Below are 27,306 nucleotides of genomic sequence, written 5' to 3'. Positions count from 1 at the left end.
CTAAAGAAAATACAACCATATAATGGTTTCCTGTACAGAAACTCTAAATCTGCATAAACTATTTGTAAAGTTCTCTGTTAATCCTGTTCACAATCTGGCTCTACTGTAAAGATATATAGCATCTTAATCAAACAAAATGCACCTTCATATTTCATGATGACATTTACTTTTAGAGGAGTTTGACATTTCATAGAAGATCCATTTTTAATCTTTTCTTCTACTTTGTCTATCCACCATAGTGTATGTTATTTGTGTTAAATGAAAATAGTGAATATATGCTTTGTTTTCCTGTAGGAAATTTCTTTGGCCTAGAAATTATAAAATCCATAAATTCTATAAAATAAATTTTAAAAATGCTGTCTTGCTTTGCCAAGTAAGATGAAATGTACCCACAGAAATTAGGAGGTAGGTGGTGAAAGATGAGAGTTTGAGGAAATACAAGTTTAAGTACTATTTAAAGCTATACGTGTAATTAATAGAAACATTTAGAATAATAATAGTCAATAACAGATAGGGAGAATATAATGAGTAGTGTGAGCTAAATACTTATTCTTCATTGCAGAAAGTAAATATATTAGGACTTAATAAGTCAGAAAATAAAGGTATATCATTTAGATTGATGAAGATAACCACTAACAAAAGCAGAAAAAGTTAAAAGAAAAGGCTGGGGCAGGAGATTGTTACTCTTCATTACAAGTTCTTCTGTTCTATTTTAATTTTTACCATTTTGTGTTATTTGATAAACATAAAAATTGTTTAAAATCAATTAGCAATATTTTGTATAAAATCCCTATGTAAGAGAACATCGGCATATAAACAATAATATGGCACATAAAACAAAATACAATGTCTCACCACAGTGGAATTCATCAAGTCCATCCTCACAATCCTTCTGACCATCACATATCCAGGTATTCAAAATGCATCTTCCACTAGGACAACCAAAATAATTTTCTTCACATTTGTGTTTGTTTTGAACTGTGATAAAATATAGAATGTAATGTCAAATAATTTAAATTAATCTTAGACTTCCACAATATAGGTAGATAGTAAAACAGTAGTACTACTTGAACTGGAAGAGATAAATAACAAGAAAACTTAAGTAAAGAAGAGCTGAGATGGTCTCTTCAAGAATGTCAAGGTCATGAAAACCAAGAAAAAGCTAAAAAAAAAAGCCCCAAACAAAGAACAACAACAACAAAAAAAGTGACACAGAACAGAGGAGACTAGGAAGACATGATAATCAAATCCAATGCAGGACTGGATCCTGCATCTCAAAGAAGATATTAAAGGAAAATCTTGTTAAATCCAAATAATGTGGAGTCCCATTAACAGAAATAAAATAAAATAACTGAGATAATTATAAAGTGAATGAGCCTAAGGCCAAAGAAACATTTTTGGTGGAAAATATCTGCAATTCCATATTCATAAATATAAATAACATTATAAAAACATTAGTGCATTTTTACTGAGAAAGTGGGCATGGTGTTCCTACTGTCCTATATTCCGAGTACACTTTGACAAGGTTTATAAAAGCACTCTCTACTTTATAAAGAAAGACAACTTACAACAGAATCTCTAAAATCGTTACACCTTACAGAAATATCATGAGAATAATAAGTATTTGTATGTAAAATTATTTGTAAATTATATATATTTTTAGGTTGGGGAGTGTTGTTATAATTATAACTTCCCAAACTACATATAAAATATTAGATTTTTCTCTACTGAATGTCATTGGCCTCCCTGCACCTTCAAGTTTACAGTTTTAGACTGGCCCATAGCCAATTTGGAACCAAATCTTAGAGTATATGTCACACTGTAATAATCCATTCACATGATAATAATCATACTACAATAATCCACTGTAACTGTATTAAGATAACAATTCCATTTTATTTTTTCAAATGTTAACTTCATAGATTGAAGATGAAAATAAAATTTTTGACAGAATTCACCACTAAACCAAAAAGTCCTGAGTGTGATTTATGTCTTACTTTTTCTTAGGACTAGCCTAGATACAACCTAAGGTATTTAGACTGACCTCTTACTGGCTTCCTGTCCGACTGTCTACCTGTCTCATCAGTCTGCACGAGCTCCCCTTTCTTTCTTCCCCATTATAAACACAATTTTATATTAATATTAAAAGTTAACTTTTAAAATAATTTATTAATATTAGAAATATGTAAAGATCACAAAGTTTTACATATATATGTAATATGTTTATATATATATGTTTAATGGGTATCTATTATATGTTGCCTTCATATTAATTTTAAAAATTAACTACAGCTACAATGAGATACATAACTGTTGAATAAAGAACAATTGATTAAGAATCTAGACACCCAGGTTCCATGAGTCTAAATCAATGTTACTATATTTCTTTTAAAATGCTTTATGTGATTAAAAGTAAGATGTGGAAGAGTTGTGGTGAGCCACGAGCCACAGTCACCAGTGCATGTAAAAGTCCTCCACAGAACCAGAAAGGTTCTCCAGTTCCTCCTAGGTTGCAGCTAGCTTTTCAAACCCAGAAAGAACAAAAATTATATCATAGAATGTTACACATCGTTAAGCAAGAAAACAAAGGAATCTGCTATTGCCCAATTAAGTGATAGATTATGAATTATTAAGAATATAAGTTCTTCACAGTGGATTGTGTGTGTGTGCTGTATAGAACACCTATGGATATAATTTCTTAAAATATTTTTAAAAATGATTATTTGTCAACTAAGCATGGAAAAATGAGTGTAGCGGCAGGATAAGGAGAGAGAAATACAGTATGAGGACACATTTAATAGTTTCCTATAAATCATATCTACTTCCAGTTATAGTAATTTAACACCTTTACTCCCTGTATTTTTTAAAAAAATTTGTTCTCTGAAATAGATAGGGACAGGATCAAGACTTTTTAATGGAACGCATTCTGCTAAGAATACAAAATGACACTTTCAGAGCTTCTGTATATAAAGATGGAACGCATTCTGCTAAGAATACAAATGACACTTTCAGAGCTTCTGTATATAAATAAACCTTTCCGACCTTGACCCAGTGATAATTGTTATTATCCATACTACTATGTCAAAAGATTGTGTAAACCTGATCAAACAGCCTAACATGACCATGCAAGCTGTATGGCATTGAGTAAAGTTGGTGGTGAGAAGCATTGTCTCTCTCCCTTTAGTCTGTGGATAGTTTTTTTCTCAGTGTGTGATACTTCCGTGGCAACTTTAGAGATCATGGATTTTAAGACTTAATCACCAACTCTAAGAGGATTAATCATGAACTGAACATTAAAAGGAAATTGATCCAAATACAGAACAGATTTCTTGAGTATCATTTCATAACTCATTAAAAAAGATCAAGGGGCGGGCGCCTGGGTGGCTCAGTTGGTTAAGCGACTGCCTTCGGCTCAGGTCATGATCCTGGAGTCCCAGGATCGAGTCCCGCATCAGGCTCCCTGCTCAGCAGGGAGTCTGCTTCTCCCTCTGCCCCTCCCCCCTCTCATGTGCTCTCTCTCTCTCTCTCTCCCATTCTCTCTCTCAAATAAATAAATAAAATCTTAAAAAAAAAGATCAAGGAGCATGTTTGGAACAGGATCATTACTTGTAAATCAGTCTACATTATTTAAATTTTAATCCTCATCACTGGATATCAAGACTAAAACCTAATAAATTTATTTTATACAATGAGCCTCTAAATCTCAAAGCAAAGACTTTTTTCTTTCTAGAATTACCTGAGCATTTTAATTCATCTGAGTAGTCCCCACAGTCATTAGACCCGTCACATATCCAGCTTGGCAGGACACACAGTGAGGTCGAATTACATCTTATAAACCCTGTGGTTTTCACTCCAAGTTTATAGAAATGTGTACAATCTGTATTATCTACAAAGAGGTAAACAGAAAAATGAGAAACACCTCATCTGCAAAGATTACAAGCCTTCTAGGCAGGTCACAGAAACAAGAAAAGTTAACCTCGTTTGAAGAAATAAGAATGCAATTATCCTACACAACAGGGGTTAATTACATATCAATTCTGGACAAGGTTCAGTGAAACACTGGGCCATGTTAGATGGAATGCCAAAGGTACCCAGGGATGAACAAACAAAAGGTAGTGGATTATCTTACTGCAGTTCTTTTCATCTGAAGCATCTACACAATCTATGTTCTGGTTGCATCGTGCTGATCTTGGAATGCATGTCCCATCCGCACAACGAAACTCAACAGCGGCACAGGTTGAAACTGGAAAAACAGGTCAATAAATAAATGGATAGATGAGACAAAAGCGATTCCTTGCTCTAACATTTTCAGTACCGACAGTCCCCAACTTACCATGGTTCGACACCATTTTTCAGCTTTGTGGTAGTGTGAAAGCCATATGCTTTCAGTGGAATCTATGCTTCAAATTTTGAATTTTGATCTTTTCCTGGGCTAGCGCTATGCAGTAAGATACTCCCACTTGATGCTGGGCAGCAACAGGGGGCCACAGCTCCCAGTCAGTCCCGTGCTCACGAGGGTAAACAATCAATACCCTTACAACTTTTCCGTACCCAGACACCATTCTGTTTTTCACTTTCAGTAGTCACTAAATTACATGACACATGCGATACTTTATGATAAAATGGGCTTTGTGTTAGATGATTTTGCCCAACTATAGCCTCATGTAAGTGTTCTGAGCACATTTAAGATGGGCTAGGCTAAGCTATGACATTGGTAGGTTAGGTGTAGTAAATGCATTTTCGATTTATGGTATTTTCAACTTAAGGATGGGTTTATCAGCACATAACTGCACGTAAGTTGAGGAAGATCTATATTTTAACTGATTCATATAATTTTGTTTGGTTTTGCTTTTTTAACTCAGGGAAGTCAAACTTGACCCATGGCTTCCACCTGCACCCCCAAGCTTGGGTTAGATGCCTCCTATGTCTTCCCCTGTTAACTTCATTGCAATTGCCTGTTTACATATCTGCTCCTCCACTAAGTTTTAAGCTCCATGAGAGAAGGGATTGTGCCGGGTTCCCATTACAGTATCAGTCCAGCACTAAGCCAACATACAAAAAAATCAAATGTTGCTGAAAATTCTTTCTCCTTCCAACTTCCAAAGTACAAGGTTATAGCACTAAGCAAATGTCTGGGTGAGGAAGTACAGGGAAATCCCAATCTGGTTGCAAAGAAGTGGAACATTTCCTGCTTTGATAAAAAGACAGGCAGTCAGAGACAGAAACTGAGATGGAGAAACTGCTGAGCCTTTGCTTTATTACTCAGAGAAAATCGCTCAGCAATGTTAGAAAGTCTTCCATGCTATGCTATACTCCTTTACACGGCCATATCACTAACATTTGGTATAGGAAAGATGAATCCTCATGCCAAGAAACCTAAATGTGGTATGACTTGTCTCTATTGTTAGAAAGTATGACTTTCCAATTCCCTGCTATGCTTAGATGAAAATCAGTTTCAAAATGCTACTGTCATTATATATACCTTATACAGAATAGCTTGTGCTTAATCATATTCCTCTCCACTTTGCTCACACATTCATTTCCATATAATGGTTTCCAGCAATATGTTGTGAACAGGTGCATGACGTGCTATGTACATTAGATTAACTTACGTGAGATTTTTATTCAAAATTCAAATTTCCACAGGTTGATTATGTAAATATACAACCTGAAGGGCTCTTTGATTATGCCACTTTTACTAGTGTTGATATTTTAAAGAGCCTATTTAATTATAAATAGAAATTATATCAATTGTAAATGGTTAAAATGCTACCTTAAAATATGCAAATTTTACTCAAGGGTGTGCATGTCATTTGTATTTCATATTGCACCGTTCTTATTATATTTAATTGTATCTTGCAACTGTATCCTTATTTGTGTTTAAATGATTAGAATAAATGTTTTATTTACAATTTGCAATTATAATTGCTTCAGTGTTTTCTTCATTAAAAATAACATCTTATCATATGAAACAGATAATGCTATTATGAGTAGAGATAAATACACTGTTCCGAAGAGTTCTTCTAAAATGCAAAGTCTCTTCCATATACCTTTCTATTACATTTTATATATTTTTTTCAATAGAAACAGTAAATGGAATATATAACATAGAAAGTAATCGTGACAAGCATTTACATTCTGTTTCTTACTTTGCTATCTGTCAGCAATCTCCTATTAAGAGATTGTGTTCCAAAAGATTCCTTATAATCCCTTTATTTAGAAGACAGGATTCATTTCTCCATGAAACAACATTCTAGATAGTGGTAATGTTCCTAGACAGTCTACAAAGATTTACCTCATAATACCCTTGAGTTTCTATCTTACACTCACAGAGTTTAAGGATACCAGAAGAATCCCAGTGGGAACAATTACAATTCACCACATCATCTCCATCTCTCCCCAAACTTCCACAGAGAATCTTCTGTGTACATGGCAGGGAGTCCATCTGAGTGGAGATTTGGTGGCAGATAGGATGAAGAGGCAGATTATGACTCCATTAACATGAGGATAGCATCTCACATAGTTATGAGGGCTGAAGATCTGGCAATATTACAGTAACTGAGTTTTAAAAACTGTATTGGGGCTCTCAGGTGAAAGTGAACATAAAGAATACCTTGTGAGAAGAGTAGAGATGTGGAGCAAGTAGAACCAGTTTTAGATGGAATTCTGAGAAGAAGAAAGGAGAACTCTGACTAGAAGAAAAGAAAGTGTAACTTTGAAGTTAAAAAGAAGGATTAGGAGATAGGAATATTGTGCAGGAGATAGTATTTAAAAGAAAGACATGGGGGAAAGGGTGAGATAGGGAGTCAGAAGAACTGGGTAGAGAGTAGAATATTTGCAGGATGCGTTTTTCTCCCCATTTTCCAATAAAAAATAGGGCTAATGAATCTTGGCGAGGACAGGCAGGCCTATTATAGTATGTGCAATGTGCAAATAGGAAGACTGTCCCTTTACTTCAAATCCTCTCTTCACAGAGTCCATGGCTTGGTATAGAGTTTGAGAACCACCAGAGGGTTAAGCACGGTGTTAAGTGGCACTGGAATTGGACATACTACGTGGTTGCAGAATTTCACATGCAGCAGAGGCAAGATGGTTGGGGGAATTAACAACTCCAGTATCTATCGGCAGGGAAGGAGAGGGAGATGGGAGAAATCCATGGGAATTCAGGAACTTTATTAAATAGTTAAGCAAATACCTCTTTTGCCAAAACCTCTTCCTCTATGTTCCTTCAACTATATTTCTTCCTCACTTTGTTTTGTCAGTCAAGTATTGAAATGTGTTTCACCCTTAGGGTGATTTTTGAGGGAGAAATATGTTGGAATCTCTAATTTGTCAAGTGAATATGAAAGCTTTCTGACAATTTTTCCTCAGGCTAAAAGTCCTGAAAAAGAGAGAAAAGAAAAAAATGTAGTCCGAATAAAGATAAGCCAAGTGAGAAATACTAGACTTTTCCCTCCAGATAGTCCAAAAGTAAAAGTAAGCCTACAAAATGTGAGTGAAAACATACTGCAGCCACCCCAGGAATAGCAATGAGATACTACAAAGGAAGATCTGACAGGGATTGTGGATCAAAGCAGCACTAAGAGAGAAAGTAAAACCATTCTTTCCCTCACATACTTTCTTAATTTTCCTATTTCATCCACTTTCTTTATTTCATGTCAGTTAAAATATTTAATGAGATAGGAAAGATATAACATTGATTGGTCTTTCTTTGGTTTTTAGGACATTTCTTATAAATAACTTAAGTCAATGTTTTCTCTTCCAACTTCCCTGCCCAGCCTGCAGCACACGATGAAAGAAAGAAAGAAAGAAAGAAAGAAAGAAAGAAAGAAAGAAAGAAAGAAAGAAAGAAAGAAAGAAAGAAAGAAAGAAAGAAAAAAAGAAAGAAAGAAAGAAAGAAAACTAAATTTTGTCATATCTCTTCTGTTTACTTTCAAACTACATCTTTTATTTAATTTACTGCTTAGGCTCTAAGGGTATGCAAAGGAATGCAGAAGGAATGATGATTTCATCTACAGGGATGCTTATCCTTTCCCCTTTGCTTATTGTTTGTGGAATCTTCAACGTTTTGCTTTGAATTTATAAAAAAAAAAAAACATTAACACCAGTTTCCTTTCCGTTAGAACTACTTAGCTTTTCAGTCACCTAAAGGTGTCCAGATGACTCGGGCAAGTTCATGTACTTCCCAAGGAGAGTAATTAGACCCATCTCAGTAGGGAGAGAAGGAGGGATACCGTGTACTCTCCCCAACCTATTCACTCAACGTCTCACACACCAGAAGTGGAAATCAGCGTGACAAACTTTCTGAACAACTCTTCAGGCTAGCCCCCTCCACCCCGCCAGACAGCCTGGTGTCTAAAACTCTCAGGGCAGCTATAAAAGATTTACAAGGAGTTAGGGTTTTGCTTCCCTTCAAAAGGAGAAGAAACCAAAACTGATTCCTTGGAACATCCATTTTCACTCTGCCTTGTGGAATAAAGATAATGATAATATTAATTACTATGAACATCTAAACTAAAGAAATAAAAGTGTAATAGTACTTCAATTTACAGATGATTTCGCCATCATCTCTCTCCATAGCCTATCAAACTCTCTCTGTATATATTGACTTTTTATTGTACTAATTCAAATTCTTCATGTCTTACTTTATTCACATTTTAAAAAAAAGTAATGGGTGGTTTGTGTGTGTGCGTGTGTGCACATGTGCGTTCCTTCACATTCTAGCTTGATATTTTTATCTTTATCCTAGTTTAATGTCTATTATATTCTCCTTTCCTGCTTGCAAATAACTGATAAAACATGCCCTTTTTGCGGGTCTACTTCTAGGTTTCTTTCCTCTTTCTTCCAAATACTTATCCATTTTCCTCTACTTAGGCCCAGTATCTTACTATATTTTATCATTTTTAATCTTTTATAGGCAATATGAAATAACAGCTGATTTAATCTTCACAAGTATTTGGCTCTTCCTAAACTAGTGTCAACTTTAGATGGTAAGCTACTCAAATGTTTGGCCAACATCCTATAGTCGAAGATGACAGAGTGACTTCCGAACCTTTCTCTAGCTACAGGATGATCTGTGTACATTCTCTCCTCTTCCACAACTTTGCATCGCCTTCTCCTACCATCTGTACCTCACATATTTCCTTTACCATCAATCTTTCCTAAAAATAGTCTTATTCACTGTATTTACTCCTTCACCATCCATTTTCTGCACCAACCCAAGGAGATCTGGCTTTTCTTTACCATTCTGCTACTTGACTCTCATGAAGGTAACCAAGAGATTATCTCCTATTTGCCAAGTTCAGTGACCGCCTAGTCTCTACCTGTCCTTTCGCCTTCCCTTAACACCTTACAAAGCTAACTGATTCTCCCTTCTTAATAATAATAATAATAATAATTTCTTATGAAAATCTTTCTGTTAGTCCTGTGGTCCACTTCTCCTTTTCTTATATTATTAGTGTCTTTAATTTTTTATTTCAATAGGTAATTCTGATGTACTCCCCTACGACTATTACTCTATACATCCTATGAGCTTTCTCTCTGATTAAGTCCAAAATTAACACTTCTGTTCTAAATCCACTACCTGAGCCCCAGATCTCTATCTATCTAAATGTCTCTGGAACAGTTCCTTCTGAATGTCTACAGGTGCTCTACTCTCAGAATGCAAAACATCTTTATTATCTTATCCTTGATCCCACATGAACAAAAGACCCACAAAAATAAATTTAAAAATCAATGAAAAATAAATAACAATGTAAAAAGGGGGGGAAACTCACAAAACTTGTCTATTCTTTTCCACGTTTTCTCTATGTTTATTACCCAAGAAGACCTGTTACGCCACCTTTTAAAATTCTGTTGTATCTGTCTCCTTTTTATTCTTAGCTTTGGCTGCTTTGATAGCCTCCTGTTTTACCTTTCTCATGTCAGCATTATAGTTTTCATTTGCACAAGCATAGTTTTTCTCCCTGTTTTTGAAATGTAAATTTGATTGTATTGGTTCTCTTTTGGACCTTCAGTGACTTTTTGGTGACTACAAGGTGAAGTTCATGTTCCTTAAAATGGCATCAAAAAACACCTTCAAGTTTTGGCTCCTTCCTCTAACTTGCCTCATTGATTTTTTTTTTTTTTTAAACCACTTGCCAATATACAATCTGGCTCTAACAATATCAAATTTATTTGCAGCTTTTGATTGTAGTTTCTCTACTTGGAATTGCCTTCTATTTTGATCATTCTACCTTATTTATACATGATTGCAACCCCCCCCAAAAAAACTTATAATCATAAAACCTGATATATACCTCATGTCTTTAAATAACTATCTTTATTTGGAGTTTTATCTCCTTAAGGGCAGGCAGATGACTTATTAATTTTATGTCACAGTCCTTAATGCATTTTACCCAATGAAATGTATTCAGTGAATGAAAATTTTTAAAGGGAAATTGGTTTAGAAAAATCTGTTTGGAGGCACCTAGGTGGCTCAGTCGGTTAAGCATCTGCCTTTGGTTCAGGTCATGATCTCAGGGTTCTGGGATCAAGCCCCAACATCATCGGGCTCCCTGCTCAGTGAGAAGTCTGCCTCTCCATCTCCCACTGCCCTTCCCCCTCCTCATTCTCTCTCTCTCTCTAATAAATAAATAAAATCTTAACAAAAAAAGAAAAAAGAAAAGAAAAATCTGTTGGGTCCAGATTTTAAGAGGCCTTGGATATCAGACTAAAAACTTCTTTATTCTACAAACATCAAGACTCCATTTGTGATTCTTTTTTTTTTAAGATTTTACTTATTTATTTGACAGAGACACAGCAAGAGAGGGAACACAAGCAGGGGGAGTGGGAGAGGGAGAAGCAGGCTTCCAGTGGAGCAGGGAGCCAGATGCGGGGCTCAATCCCAGGACCCTGGGATCATGACCCGAGCTGAAGGCAGATGCTTAACCAACTGAGCCATCCAGGCGCCTCTCCATTTGTGATTCTTTATCAGGGCCATGATTTAAGAAACAATGTGAATGCTTACACAGCATTTACTATATGCCAAGTTCTGTTCTGAGTTTATTTAATACTAATATACTCATTTAAATATTGTCTCTTTTCTTACAGCTTGGGAAACTGAGGCACAGAATTGTTAAATATTTTACCCAAAGACACAGAGTCAGTGTTGAGGCTGAGATTCTGACCTAAGTCACCTGGTTTGCTGATTGGTGCCAGTACTCCCTCTGAGAACACATTCAATAATATGTTATAGCATGACTACAACCTTGGGATTAACTGGAAAGAGTAGAGGCAGGGAGACGAGTTAAAGGACTATTGTGTACTATGATGATTCTTTGAACCAAATGTTAATGCTTGATACAGAATTGTGAGCAGCATCTGGTTCTCATATAGCCTTAAGGATTAATTTTAGAGATCCTCAAGGAATTAAACATAGGAAATTTAAGAAATGTAGAATGCAAAGGCAGGAAAACGTGGAGTGGGTTTTATTCATGAGGGTGTCTGAAAACTAAAATGGAGCGGGATATCATGGCATATAGTTGGACAGTATTGGTCCTTCGTGCTTTGGCCATATTGTGTAATGGAGCTTTAACCAAAGATACATGAGAAGCATAAGGCTATAAAAAGTTAACTATTGAAAGTAAAACTCTTGACACATTTTACTTAAAGCAGATGAGAAAAGGTGCTATGTTGTAGGCTCCTGATGGTGCAGAGGGATTTTTGAATTCAAAATGCAACTAAGGTATAAAGTTCTCAGTTTTGCTTTAGAAGGATCTCTAGAAATGAAGCTGACAGAAACATCCGAGAACATTTTAGTTGCTTTTAAAATCCTCAAAGCTCCACCATAAATTTAATTCTTAGTGTTTTAAATGATTGCATTTTAAGGTACATAAACATGAGTTGTACAAATATCGATGCTATAGTAACATCTTTAGACGAGACAAGCACAAAGGTATAAATGCCTAAACTGGAGGAAACTTGAAACCCTCATCTTAATTCCTAAATGTAGTATTTCTTACTTGTGACAGACAGATTGATAGGCAGCCATTTTTTGTGTGTTTTAAAATAACTGGGAGCACAGTTAAAATTTTATACATCAAGTGACTGCTATTGAATGTTGCAGCTGAGATGTGCTTATTTTTAGTTTATTTGAAATGTCTAATTGAAGGGGGGGAGCAAATATTTGGAATTTGGAAAACCCTAAACTTTTTGGTAAGGAATTGTAACTTTCATTTACATTTTCTTTAAGGACATAAAAGGTTGACAATTGATGTAGTTAAATTGAACCATAACCATTGGTGATCACGGGGCAGGTAATTGGAGCCTGCAGAAGAACTTATAATCTAGGAATTAAAAAATAAGATCCTGAAGTTTATGTTTAATTGCCTCAATTTCTCTATTTATGTGAATTTATAAACTGGAGAAAGTTTTGAATGAGGTTAATCTTGTCTAATATAAGTAAATGAGTCTGTAGACTGATCTCCCCAAACTAAAAAGTACAGTACTTGGAATTGTGTTCTTTATGGTTGTAGTGTTGGTAAAGCACTAATAAGCAGAAAATAAAGGAATTACAAGTGGAAAAAAAAAAAAGACTATTGTGTTAATCCAGGCTCAAGGCAGATTGAAAAAAGATATTTCAAAGAATTGTATGATTTACTGATATATGGACATGTGGGTGATAAAATATGGTAAAAAAGAGGAATCAAGGATAACACTAAGTTTTCCTGTCCAGTTGCTAGGAAAATGATGAGGTCATGTGAAAAACAGAGAATTGGGAAGTGAAGGAGAGCATTTTTTGGAGCAGTACATTCAGTATTACACATTCTGGTAGAAATGTCCAATAAACAAGGTGGTAGAATTGAAGAGATGAGAAATGACAAGAGTTTTGAAGTGAGCAAAGGGATAGAAACCAGAATAGAGAATAGAGAATATAGTCATAATGTCAATGGATTCTACTAACTCCCTTCCAACAGCAATTACCAAAGTGTGGTCCATCTATATTAGCAGGTGCCATAGACCAAAAGGGTGAAACCACGGTGGTCTCAGGAACACACAGTGGAAAAGTTCAGGAAACACTTAGCATAATAATATTCCTAGGCTGATGCCACATACATTTACCTTTACAGTCCAATTCATCAGAATTGTCCCCACAGTCATTTTCACCATCACATAACTTGCTGTGAGGAATGCAACGCCGATTGTAGCAAGGCTTGAAACCTCTTCTACAGCTTCTGTTTTCTTATAAAGAAAAGTAGAAACATAATTGGAGGTCTTATAGAGATATTTTTACAAATAGAAAATCACAGATGAGTTCTAATGTCATAATGATTGGATCATGGATCCATAAAAAAAAGTGCCATGCAGTATCAACGCTCTGGATTAGAATATGCATGCATTATCAAGTATTTTATTCATTAAAGACCTTTTGAATGAGTGCTTTAACTTCAGGGATTCATATTTGGAGATTTCTTCAAATTATACCCACATTATTGTTTCTGATATCTGTGTCAGTTAGCACAGAAATAAACACATATGCAACTCTCAAGAAATAAGTCCTAACTCAAAAGTCCTAAGACATTCTCATGTCTTAGTCCTAAGTAATAAGTCCTAAGATCTATCTCCTATCTCCTCTGCATTTCATAAGGCTTTCATAACAAGAAAAAAAAAAGTGGTAAAATATGTATTCCTGAATCAATGAATCAGAGGGTTACCTAAATATCCATAAATTTCTCTTAAAAATCATCTAAAAACGTCTATCAGAATTTCCTAAGGAGAAGAATAATTGCCTTCTGAATTCTATTTACCTTAAAGAGAGTCCCCTGACATTTTCCAATTTCGGGCAGAAGGTACCACTTAGAATAATAATAGCTGCCATTTACTGAACACTAATTTTGTGCCTGGCTCTATATGGAGCAAATATAAACATACATTTGTTTATTTAGTGCTCTAAACCAACATTCAAACTAGGTTTAGTTTCTCACTACGAAACAAAGTTTCGTAGTGAGAAACTAAAATATGGAGAATTACCCTTGCTCTTACTAGTCATACACTAGTAGGGTTAGGAACAAAGATTTAACCTCAGGTGTGATTACAAAGCCTAGAATCTACCTGGGTTGTCAAACTACAGCCCACAGGCCAAATGCAGCCTGGGAGCCTGTTTTTGTATAGCTCTGACACTAAGAATGGTTTTTATATTTTGAAATAGTTGTAAAACAAGATTTTTTAAATAAAGGATATTTCGCAGAGAGCATTTTTGGCCCACAAAACCTAAAATACTTAACTAGCTAACCCTTTGCAGTTAAAGGTTGCCAACCCCTGCCCATGTGAATATTATCTTGCTTCTCAGAAGGTAAAAATAATGTGAAATATATTCTCAAGACAATTCATAATAAATGCAAATTTGCAAGCTCACCATTATTATTATATTTTTATATCTTTTAATATTTTAATAGTGTATAGGGTATAACCATTCAAATGAATATGCCATTTGAGGTAAATTCACTAAAATTTTAGTTACAGATCAGTCATGGACAAATTATATCTGACTATCATTTTAACTGAGAGTGTGTGATCCTGCAACATGAAAGAATGCGAGAACTGTCTGCAAATTTCCCAAACCCTACCTTCCTCTTATTTTAACCACTCTGATTATTTAGGTATAATTATTATCTAATAGAACAAAAGAGAAAAGTAGAAATCAAATATAGCACCTCCACATACAGATTCCTGAATTTTATAGAGCATACGATACCAATACTCTAATATTATAGTGCAAAAATAAATCATACCAATTTAGAAATAACTTGGAACAATTCTACAATAACTATTAATGATTACACATATACAACTTTCCAGGAAAAATATTGTTGGGATGAAGGCAAATATCAGTTGCTTACTGGGCTCAAAAAGCCAATCTCTACCCCCGAGAGAGTGAACGGTTGACTATCACTTAGTGTCACCTACAGAGGCACAGCTGGAGGAATTCCATGCTTGATGAGGAGGATGGTTAATGCAATCAGACTTTGTGCCCAAAGACACTAACCCTGGGCCAATCCTGGAGGCAAGAATAAGGACAACACTTTGGTATCAACTCAACAGCATGCTATTACTGACTGATAGCAGAACTTTGCTGCCGAGTAAACTTACAATATCCACCAGTAACTAATATTTCTGCCTTACATCGCTACATGATGAGTAACTAGACAGCTTAAAAGAAAGGCCCCTGTTGTATTTAAACTTGAACTTTGTAGATGGAAAGCCATGAGGAAATTCTTCACTGAATGTCGTGGGTCCCAAATAGGACATAAGGAGTCCCATTTGAACAAGAACACAAAGCCAAAATCAATTACGTTAGACCTACATGTTAATGAGAGACATTAAGGAAATCATACATGTGAACTAAATGGAGACAATCAACCCAAAAACTATGAAAGTAATTACAAACTTCTCTCTGAAGTGAGGACATACATCACATATGAGACACTTACCACAATAGAGCTGTTTTTCGTCTGACTTATCCTTACAGTGAGGCGCGCCATCACAGGTGAGCTGATAGTCAATACACTCTCCGTTTCCACACTCAAACTCTGAATACATGTTGCAAGATGAATTTTTAGCTGAAAGGGATCAATGTTTTGACTCAATAACAAACATTTCTGATACCATGACAATTTTTTTCCTTAATCTTTATTATAAAACTAAACTAAAACTTATCAAAATATAAAATCAAATAAAGGGCAATGGTTTATGGCATTTCTTTATCCAAAAAAATTAAAAGGAACACCTTTATGTTTTCTGTTTTTACATTCCATTTTTAAAATTTTTAGGAATTGCCTCACTTCATTTTTCTTTTATACCTATTTGTATATTTTACTAATTATTTTGTGACTGTATATGTGTGGAAAGAAGGATGGGCTTACATTTGGGTGATCTTGCTTAGCAGTCTACCTTAAAAATAAATAGTAAAAAAGAGCCAGTTAAAGGAGTTCTGTACATATTGAGAGAGGTTTTTTTTGTGTGTTTTCTTATTGAAAACTATAATATATTCTTCAATTCACTGAAATTTTCCAGTACATAGAGTTTTCATTTTTGTTTCTTTATTTATTTTTGTTTCAGTATAGTTGAAACATTAGTGTCAGGTGTAGAGTTCTCATATTTTTATGCTTGACTTGATTCATCTCATCTAAATCTACCTCCAACTGATCTTCCACCCCAGCTATCATTTTAGGAATTCTCAGTAGCAGCTTTCGTAATTCAGAAGTACTGGAATTGCGAGGGGAGAGGCACAGGAGTCTACAGCCATAGCACCCTGAACGTGCCCGATCTCGTCTGATCTTGGAAGCTAAGCAGGGTCGGGCCTGGTTAGTACTTGGATGGGAGAGGCACAAGAAACTGTGGGTTGAACTGAAGCATGTGCACCGGAAGCTTATGGGCTCCAAATGACCACTGCCATCATGTCCCACTTCTAAATCTCAAGATTTTTGTAAGAAATTAAAAGCCTGAGTTTTTATGTGACTTGCCCAATCTGTGAGCCCAGACCAATAGCAACAAAGTACAAACAAACAAACAAACAAACAAAAAACATCTTTCTACAGCTAGGTATCATCCCTGGAATGCCAGTATGTGACCCCTGTTTTAGAAAGATCTCTCCTGAGGAAAATAGACCTATTTTTATTCTTATGTAATAGATTCACCAGCAAACATTTGGAATCCAATTTTGTGCTCACATTATGTGTTGTTTGCTTGCTTGTACTCACTCCATTGCTTGTTGAGTAACTGTACAGTGAAATCCAGTCATGCTAATTATATTGGAGGTAATTGGAATTCATTTATCTCTACTAATGCAGAAAACATAGCTTAATTTTATAATTTACTATCAATTTCTTTTCAAAGCTGTATTTTAGAAATATTCAATTACACAGCTACTAATACTATGTGAAGTTTCAAGTGTTTTATTTCTTTATTATTCCTAGAATTTATCTCATTTTACAGATTATCTATTTATCTATTATCTATGACTTCCAACTGAACTCTTCCAATATTCATTTTTTTCACTTTCCAAAAAATTTTTTTTTTTTCTTGGTGCAGACTAAATTTGACTGGTCAGGTAGAAAGGCATTTTAGAGAAAGTAACAAAGAATTTAAAAGTCTAAAAATATCTTTAACTTCAAAGGAACAAGTGTTAAGAAGGGTACTGACATTACCGCATATGAGCTCAAATGATCACATTTGAGCATGAACTGAACAAAATTCACTTACTGAGAGGCTATTGACTTTCCCAACTTATTCTGTCTACTTTCAACACATCTTGTTTAACTTCTCACTTCTAATGAAAACTAGCTGTTATGATTGAAAATGCAAATTTTGCTTTTATAATCATGCCTTTGAGGGAAAAATACAACAAAAATGTTTTTATTATGTAAAATCAAATCTTACATAAACACAATTCTTGTTTAGGTATGTTCATTTGAAATAGCATTGAGTATTTTATGCTTCTTTGCAGAAACAAAAATATGGTTCAGCTGTCCTCTAACTCTCTTATAAGATAATTGCTTAAATTATATTTGTTATTCTTATTTCTGTTGTGGATGTTGATAAGGTTAGGAATGTTGTATAAAATGTAATTGCCTAATCTTTCTGTCAAGAGTTATGACAACACCTGATTTTCCTTCCCTTGTCCTGAGGGAGGTGTTAGTAAATGGTCTTTCACCCCGTCAACACTGCCATTAACATGCTTGAACTGCCCTGGGTGAACTGATTCAGATGTGGACATAGATATGCCAGAAACATCCTCATTTCCCAAAGATGGATTTGACAAGAAGTTACTCTCCAATCTCTCTGCTGGACCACAGGATTTCAATATGAATGCACCATGGATACAGGATACTTCTAGAAAGGTCTGTCAGCTCTGAGGAATCCAGTATCACTCTACAGTTGCATGTGAGTACAACTGTGCTGGTTTAAAAGGTAGTTTTCTTTCTGATTCATTCCTTCTCATCAATAGAGAGAAGCAAGTGGCTTAGCAGGGACAGATGTATCCAATCTATTTTGGAGCAAGGACAGGCATCCACTGTGTACAAATAAGCCTTGCTATTTTGCTTTTCTGCTAGCCTGTAGTGACCTGTGAAAGAAACATTGGTGATTCTAATGCATGGCTAACACTCCAGGCTTACAGATGGCATCAGGTCCAGACCATTACAGCTGAAACCACAAAAGCAAACTGAAAAAGAGAGTTTAAGCAATTGCCTGAGCAATTCAAAGAAGTGTTAGGTTACTAAGAAATACGGGAATTTGTGGCCTGAATTATTAAAATTTGCTGTCTTCATTTAAAGCTTACTGACCAATTGCATCATTCCCTTGTTTGCACTGGCACAGTCTTAAATAAAAGTCTTTTACTTCTTTCGCTAAGAGGTGTCCCTTGGGCTGTGGTACCAATTTGCAAAGTGAAAAGATATGTGTATATTCTTGTCTTAGGTGCAATAGTTTTCAAAGTAAAGAAAACAATGTTAAAGGTATTTAGGTGTATTAAGGTACACAACAGATAAAAGAGAAGATCCTCCTGATAAATAAAGACCAAAAGAAGAATGAAGATAAAGATGAAATATACTTATACCATCTGATACTTATTTTTATAATGTACACATATCCAGCTCTGTTGATTTTCTAAAATGAAGATAAAAGATGAAGATATAGAGAAGAGAAAAAAAAAGCAGAACAATTGCCACATCCTGAGAGTGAGTTCACCAGTTTCCAACAAGATGTTTGTCTCTCGTCTTTCTTATACACAGTCTTAATGTTAAAAATAAATTAACATTCTTTATGTTGCTGACTAATTTCTCATGGCAATATTAGAACACTTGAACCCTTATTTATTTTGAAAACAGTTTTAAAATTTAGCTGCTAATAAGTGTATACTGTAATGGTACTAATTAAAGATTATAATGCCTTTTGGGAGATATAAACATCATGCAAGGCTGCAATGTTACATTCTTAATTAACCGTTTGGAAATGATTACGAATAAGCTGCATGAGCCATTCTCTCTCATTTACATACTGTGAGGGACTGAGTAGTTTTACTACAAGGTTACTGATCTACTGCCTATATACTGGTTTATTTCAGTTTTAATTAATTTTGCAATTGACTTAATTCGCAAAGTGGTAACCACAACTCTTCAGATGATTTGCAGGTATTTCTCTAACTAATCCAACACCTTCCAGCCCGCAATAGGGAGTACACCATTTGTCACTGTTCTGGTTATTATCTATCATATGGTGTTACAACTAAGTAGAATGGTGAATCGAGTTCTTTTTAGAATAGAGAGATATGCCAACTGGGCCTCTAAGATTAGAAGAGAGTACAACTTCATGAACACTAAAACAATTTCAATCTCCATGTGTGCCTTTTGAGGAGTTATGTCATATCACATTTCATTGTGTTTACTTACTCACACATCTGTTGTCATCTAGTAATATTCGATCCCCCCTGCAGGAACAATTCACTCTCCCGCTAGGAGTTAAAAGGCACAGGTCATGGCAACCTCCATTTAATAAGGAACATGGAGAAAGTTCACCTGCAATGAAGAGGCTTTATTGGTAACATTTTATATTGGATTTCTATTCTATGTTAGATAGAAATTAACAGTAAACTGTTAGGCTGCCCCCATCTCTCAAAGATACAAACAAGGAAGATTCAGGACTTTTAAAAATCCAAATATCACAAGAGATAAGAACATTAGAAAAATATGTAACATAAGTCATTACATCTTCTAGAATATTAGTCAAGGATGCCATGGCATCAAATGAACTGGTATCACTTAAAAACACACTGACACTTCAGGCTGCAATTTTTGTAGATATTCCAGTGATTAAAGAACTTTTAAGCCCAGATGTAAAGCTTATTTATCAAGACGCATTATTTTCATGGAAACAATTTGATTTGAATATTCAAAGATTGAGAGTGAGAGAGAATAAATTTCCAGAAACAAGTGATTAAAAAGGAATTGTTCTTCTGGTGATAAATTAAAAACTACAGAAGTTACCTTGAGCATTTCAGATAATTTTAATGTATTGAATAGTCAAATCCTAAACACTATCCCCAGGAACTTTAAGAAAACAAAATCCAACTAAGTAGTACTAGAAAACATAATTTTTTGAGAGATTATATAATTAGGAAATACATTTAGATTCTAGTGTAACTTACAGCTATTGGTGTCATTGGCAACAGCTATGATTCCCATTGGTTGATGTGGAATATCAGAACGAAGAATTTTTGTATCTCCTCCTGTGTACTTGTTGGAACGCAAAATAGCTCTTCTTCCCCAGTCTGACCAGAAGATATAATTGTCATAAACAGCTAAACTGAGGAAAGTTCCTGGCCCAGATTTGACAATCACCTGAAATAAATTTAAATATATATATTAAATGAATTATAGATATTCCTATATCCACACCTAGTTTTGCTTCAAAAAATTTTTAAAAATATGATTGGATTTAATCAATAAAAATCATCAGATAAAAATGCATTTTACTAAATGTATTATCATAAAATTCTTTATAGCTTATTTTTAAATGTTTTAATCATTCTTAGTGTTTACAATATGTTTATTTAATATTTTAAGTATATTTCTATTTACTAATCATTCAGTTCATATAAGTAACTACATTTTTTCAGTATTATGAAACAAAATCACCAGGTCAAAAACATGAGATTATGATTACTAATAAACATTTATCTTTATTAAGAATCACCAAACATCCAGTGAACACTCATCAGGCTCTCAAAATATAAAAGGAATATAAAGAACTATAAGACCCAGGTTTTTCCTGGCGGAGCAAGATGGCAGAGGAGTAGGAGACCTGGATTTCGTCTAGTCTTAGGAATTCAGCTGGATAGGGATCAAACCATTCTGAACACCTACGAACTCAACAGGAGATCGAAGAGGAGAGTAGCAACAACTCTCTGAACAGAGAAGCGACCACTTACTGGAAGGTAGGACGGGCAGAGAAGTGAATCCCAGGCGATATTCGGGAGGATAGACGGTGGGGGAGGGGCCTCCGCCGGCCGCTTCTGGCAAGTGATAGAGCCGTGGAGCACAAAATCGGAACTTTTAGAAGTCGGCTCCGCTGAGGGACGTCGCTCCAGTGGCTAAGCAGGGGGTGGAACCCTCACGGGACAGTGTGGTCTCAGAACCCTTGGGGTCATAGAAAGACCAGGGGTGCCTGAGTGCGCCAGAGCTCCCAGGTATCGGAGCGGGGAACCCGGCTGCAGAGCCCGCGGCTCAGCAGAAGAGCCGAGGCACAGGCTCTCAGCTTGGGGTTGCCATAAACTGTGATCGTCGACAGAGTCAAGCCACTCTCCTCCAGCAGGGACCCAACAAGCGGCAGATCTGGGGAGACTCCCCTTCCTCCCCTGGGAGGAGCGGTGCGGGAGCGCACCACAGGGATCTGCTTGGTTTGGAGACTGCCATCCGAGTCCGGTGCCAGAGAGAGAAACGCCCAGTCACAGGCAAGGTGAGCACAGAGTGCGGCTGGAGACCGGGAACACGGGAGTGACTGGCTGCTTTTCTCTGGGGTCGCACTAAGGAGCAGGGCCTCGAGGTCTCGGCTCCTCCGAGGTAGAGATTGGGAGGCTGCCATTTTCACTCTGGTCCTCCAAAGCTGGATGGAAAGCTTGCAGGGAACAAAAGCTCCCAAGAGCAAACCCGAGCAGATGACTTAGCCCGGACCGGCAAGGGCGGGGCAATTCCGCCTCCGGCAAAGACATTTGGGAACCACCGCAACAGGCCCCTCCCCCAGAGGATCAGCAAAAACAGCCACCCAAGACCCAGTTTACCGATCAATGAGAGTGGCAGAACTCCAGCGCTGGGGAATACTGCACATTACAATTCATGGCTTTTTCCCATGATTCTTTAGTCTTACAAGGTTAATTTTTTTTAATTTTTTTTTTTGAATTTTTCGTTTTCCCTTTTTCAACCAAGGTCTTATCAATCCCTTTTTTAAAAAATATTTTTATTTTTCATTTATAGTCATAATCTATCCCTTCATAGTAGTTACCCTTATTTATGGCATATATATATATAAGTTGTTCTCTCTTTAAAATTTTGAGATACACTTTCTTCTAACAGATTAAAATATACCCTAAATCTCCAGTGTATGACTTTGATCTAGCCTCCTGCCTTATCACATTCTCTCCCCTTTTTTTTTTAAATCCTCTTCTTTCTTTTTTCAAACAACCTCTTATCTTATCAATTCCTTTTATAAAATTTTTTATAATTTTCATCTTTGCAGTCATATTCCATCCCTTCATCATATCAACCCTTATTTTGTACATATATAAGTCTTTCTTTCTTTAAAATTTTGGGAGGCACTTTCTTCTAACAGACCAAAATACACCCAAAATCTAGTGTGTGGCACTGATCTATGCACCAGGCTGATCATACTTGATCATATTCTGTTTTTTTTGTTTTGTTTTGTTCCGTTTTTGTTTGTTTTTATCTTTTTCTTTTTCTTTTTTTTTTTCTCTTTCTTTTTTCTTTCTTTCCATTTCTTTTCCCCTGGTTTCAGGTCTTTTCTGATTGTTTAGAGTATATTTTCTGGGGATGATTTTACCCTGTTAGCATTTTATTCTCTCATTCATCTATTCTCCTCTGGACGAAATGACAAGATGGAAAAAATCACCTCAACAAAAAGAACAAGATGTAGTACCATCTGCCAGGGACCTACTCGACACGGACATTAGTACGTGTCAGACCTAGAGTTCAGAATAATGATTTTAAAGATACTAGCTGGGCTTGAAAAAAGCATGGAAGTTATAAGAGAAACCCTTTCTGGAGAAATAAAAGATCTAAAATCTAACCAAGTCGAAATCAAAAAGGCTATTGATGAGGTGCAATCAAAAATGGGGGCACTAAATGCTAGGATAAATGAGGCAGAAGAGAGAATTGGCGATATAGAAGCCCAAATGATGGAAAATAAAGAAGCTGAGAAAAAGAGAGAGAAACAACTACTGGATCACAAGGACAGAATTTGAGAGATAAGCGATACCATAAGACGAAACATTAGAATAATTGGGATCCCAGAAGAAGAAGAAAGAGAGAGAGGGGCAGAAGGTATATTAGAGCAAATTATAACAGAGAACTTCCCTAATGTTCGGAAGGAAACAGGCATCAAAATCCAGGAGGCACAGAGAACCCCTCTCAAAATCAATAAAAATACATCAACACCCCGACATCTAATAGTAAACTTAAGGGTCTCAGAGACAAAGAGTAAATCTTGAAAGCAGCTTGGGAGAAGAGATATGTAACCTATAAAGGTAGAAACATTAGGTTGGCAACAGAACTATCCAGAGAGACCTGGCAGGCCAGAAAGGACTGGCATGATATCTTCAGAGAAATAAACGAGAAAAATATGCAGCCAAGAATATTATATCCAGCTAGGCAGTCATTGAAAATAGAAGGAGAGATCAAAAGCTTCCAGGACAAACAAAAAAAAATTAAGGAATTTGCAACCACGAAACCTGCCCTCCAAGAAATATTGAAAGGGGTCCTCTCAGCAAAGAGAGAGCATAAAAGCAGCATAGACCAGAAAGGAACACAGACAATATACAGTAACAGTCACCTTACAGGCAATAAAACGGCACTAAATTCATATCTTTCAATAGTTACCCTGAATGTAAATGGGCTAAATGCCCCAATCAAAAGACACAGGCTATTAGATTGGATTAAAAAACAAGACCCATCGATATTTTGTCTGCAAGAGACTCATTATAGACACAAAGACACGCCCAGATTGAAAGTGAGGGGGTAGAAAACCATTTACCATGCTAATGGACACCAAAAGAAAGCTGGGGTGGCAATCCTTATATCAGACAAATAAGATTTCAAACAAAACACTGTAATAAGAGATGAGGAAGGACACTGTATCCTACTTAAAGGGTCTATCCAACAAGAAGATATAACATTGTAAATATCTATGCTCCTAATATGGGAACAGCCAATAATATAAGCCAATTAATAACAAAAGCAAAGAAACACATTGACAACAATCCAATAATAGTGGGGGACATTAACACCCCCTTGACTGAAATGGACAGATCATCTAAGCAAAAGATCAACAAGGAAATAAAGACTTTAAACGACACACTGGACCAAATGGAGTGCATAGACATATTCAGAACATTCCATCCCAAAGCAATGGAATACAAATTCTTCTCTAGTGCCCATGGAACATTCTCCAGAATAGATCACATCCTAGGTCACAAATCAAGTCTCAACCGGTACCAAAAGATTGGGATTATTCCCTGCATATTTTCAGACCACAATGCTTTGAAACTAGAACTCAATCACAAGAGGAAAGTCGGAAAAAACTCAAACTCGTGGAGGCTAAAGAGCATCTAGGAAAGAATGAATGGGTCAACCAGGAAATTAAAGAAGAATTTAAAAAATTCATGGAAACCAATGAAAATGAAAACACAACTGTTCAAAATCTTTGGGATGCAGCAAAGGTAGCCCTAAGAGGAATGTATATAGCAATACAAGCCTTTCTCAAGAAACAAGAAAAGTCTCAAATACACAACCTAATCCTACACCTAAAGGAGCTGGAGAAAAAAGAGCAAATAAAGCCTAAACCCAGCATGAGAAGAGAAATAATAAAGATCAGAGCAGAAATCAATGAAATAGGAACCAAAAGAACAGTAGAACAGATCAACGAAACTAGGAGCTTGTTCTTTGAAAGAATTAACAAGATTGATAAACCCCTGGCCAGACTTATCAAAAAGAAAAGAGAAATGACCCAAATCCACAAAATCATGAATGAAAGAGGAGAGATCACAACCAACACCAAAGATATACAAACAATTATAAGAACATATTATGAGCAACTCTATGCCAGCAAATTAGATAACCTGGAAGAAATGGGTGCATTCCTAGAGATGTATCAACTACCAAAATTGAACCAGGAAGAAATAGAAAACCTGAAGAGACCTATAACCACTAAGGAAATTGAAGCAGTCATCAAAAATCTCCCAACAAACAAAAGCCCAGGGCCAGATGGCTTCCCAGGGAAATTCTACCAAACATTTAAAGAAGAATTAATACCTATTCTCCTGAAACTGTTCCAAAAAATAGAAATGGAAGGAAAACTTCCAAACTAGTTTTATGAGGCCACCATTACTTTGATCCCCAAACCAAAGACCCCATCAAGAAGGAGAATTACAGACCAATATCCTTGATGAATATGGATGCAAAAATTCTCACCAAAATACTAGCCAATAGGATCCAACAGTATATTAAAAGTATTATTCACCACGACCAAGTGGGATTTATCCCTGTACTACAAGGTTGGTTCAACATCTGCAAATGAATCAACGTGATACAATACATTAACAAAAGAAAGAACAAGAAACCTATGACCCTCTCAATAGATGCAGAAAAAGCATTTGACAAAGGACAGCATCCTTTCTTGATCAAAACTCTTCATAGGATAGGGATAGAGGGTACATATCTCAGTATCATAAAAGCCATCTATGAAAAACCTACAGTGAATATCATTCTCAATAGGGAAAAACTGAGAGCTTTCCCCCTGAGGTCAGGAACGTGGCAGGGATGTCCACTATCACCACTGCTATTCAACATAGTATTAGAAGTCCTAGCCACAGCAATCAGACAACAAAAAGAAATCAAAGACATCCAAATCGGCAAAGGAGAAGTCAAACTCTCACTGTTTGCAGATGATATGACACTTTATGTGGAAAACCCAGAAGACTGCCCCCCAAAACTGCTAGAACTCATACAGGAATTCAGTAAAGTGGCAGGATAGAATTTCAATGCACAGAGATCAGTGGCATTCCTATACACCAACAACAAGACAGAAGAAAGAGAAATTAAGGAGTCAATCCCATTTACACCCAAAACCATAAGATACCTAAGAATAAATCTAACCAAAGAGGCAAAGGATCTGTACTCAGAAAACTATAAAATACTCATGAAAGAAATTGAAGAAGACACAAAGAAATGGAAAAATGTTCCATGCTCATGAATTGGAAGAACAAATATTGTGAAGATGTCAGTGCTACCTAGAGCAATCTACACATTCAATGCAATCCCCATCAAAATACCATCAACTGTTTTCAAAAAATGGAACAAATAATCCTAAAATTTGTATGGAACCAGAAAAGACCCCGAATAGCCAGAGGGATGTTGAAAAAGAAAAGCAAAGCTGGCGGCATCACAATTCCGGACTTCCCGCTCTATTACAAAGCTGTCATCATCAAGAAAGTATGGTACTGGCACAAAAACAGACACATAGATCAATGGAACAGAATAGAGAGCCCAGAAATGGGCCCTCATCTCTATGGTCAAGTAATCTCTGACAAAGCAAGAAAGAATATCCAATGGAAAAAAAGACAGTCTCTTCAACAAATGGTGTTGGGAAAACTGGACAGCCACAGGCAGAAGAATAAAACTGGACCATTTCCTTACACCACACACAAAAATAGACTCGAAATCGTTGAAAGACCTAAACGTGAGACAGGAATCCACCAAAATCCTAAAGGAGAACACAGGCAGCAACCCCTTTGACCTCAGCCACAGCAACTTCTTCCTAGAAACATTGCCAAAGGCAAGGGAAGCAAGGGCAAAAATGAACTTATTGAAATTTCATCAAGATAAAAAGCTTTTGCACAGCAAAAGAAACAGTCCACAAAACCAAAAGACAACTGACAGAATGGGAGAAGATATTTGCAAATGCCATATCAGATAAAGGGCTAGTATCCAAAACCTATAAAGAACTTATCAAACTCAACACCCAAAGAACAAATAACCTAATCAAGACATGGGCAGAAGACATGAACAGACACTTTTCCAAAGAAGACATCCAAATGGCCAAGAGACACATGAAAAAGTGATCAACATCACTCGGCATCAGGGAAATCCAAATCAAAACTTCAGTGAGATACCACCTCACACCAGTCAGAATGGCTAAAATTAACGAGTCAGGAAACGACAGACGTTGGCTGGGATGCAAAGATAGGGGAACCCTCCTACACTATTGGTGGGAATGCAAGCGGGTGCAACCATTCTGGAAAACAGTATGGAGGTTCCTCAAAAAGTTGAAAATAGAGCTACCATACGATCCAGCAATTGCACTACTGGGTATTTACCACAAAGATACCAATATAGGGATCCGAAGGGGTACGGGCACCCCAATGTTTATAGCAGCAATGTCCACAATAGCCAAACTGTGGAAAGAGCCAAGGTATCCATCGACAGTTGAATGGATAAAGAAGAGGTGGTATATACATACATATACACAATGGAATATTATGCA

General features: G+C 36.1%; 1 protein-coding gene across 1 annotated transcript in view; it reads right to left on the bottom strand.

Annotated features, from left to right (window-relative positions):
* Window positions 1-27,306, bottom strand: part of LRP1B (LDL receptor related protein 1B) — a 1,894,461-nt gene that overhangs the window by 284,967 nt on the left and 1,582,188 nt on the right. The window contains exons 44-50 of the mRNA XM_073905704.1: window positions 20,183-20,375; window positions 19,428-19,553; window positions 15,471-15,599; window positions 13,102-13,221; window positions 4,130-4,243; window positions 3,737-3,886; window positions 856-978 (exon numbers count right to left, since the gene is read on the bottom strand). Coding sequence (XP_073761805.1) covers window positions 856-978; window positions 3,737-3,886; window positions 4,130-4,243; window positions 13,102-13,221; window positions 15,471-15,599; window positions 19,428-19,553; window positions 20,183-20,375 — 955 coding nt within the window. The remainder of the gene's footprint in view (window positions 1-855; window positions 979-3,736; window positions 3,887-4,129; window positions 4,244-13,101; window positions 13,222-15,470; window positions 15,600-19,427; window positions 19,554-20,182; window positions 20,376-27,306) is intronic.

This window comes from Callorhinus ursinus, unplaced genomic scaffold (assembly GCF_003265705.2).
Source record: "Callorhinus ursinus isolate GAN/ISIS: 27379988/994484 unplaced genomic scaffold, GSC_fseal_2.0 scaffold2, whole genome shotgun sequence".
Classification (NCBI taxonomy): Eukaryota; Metazoa; Chordata; class Mammalia; order Carnivora; family Otariidae; genus Callorhinus; species Callorhinus ursinus.
Note: the sequence above shows the minus strand (reverse complement) of the source record. Positions and strands in the feature narration are given on the sequence as shown.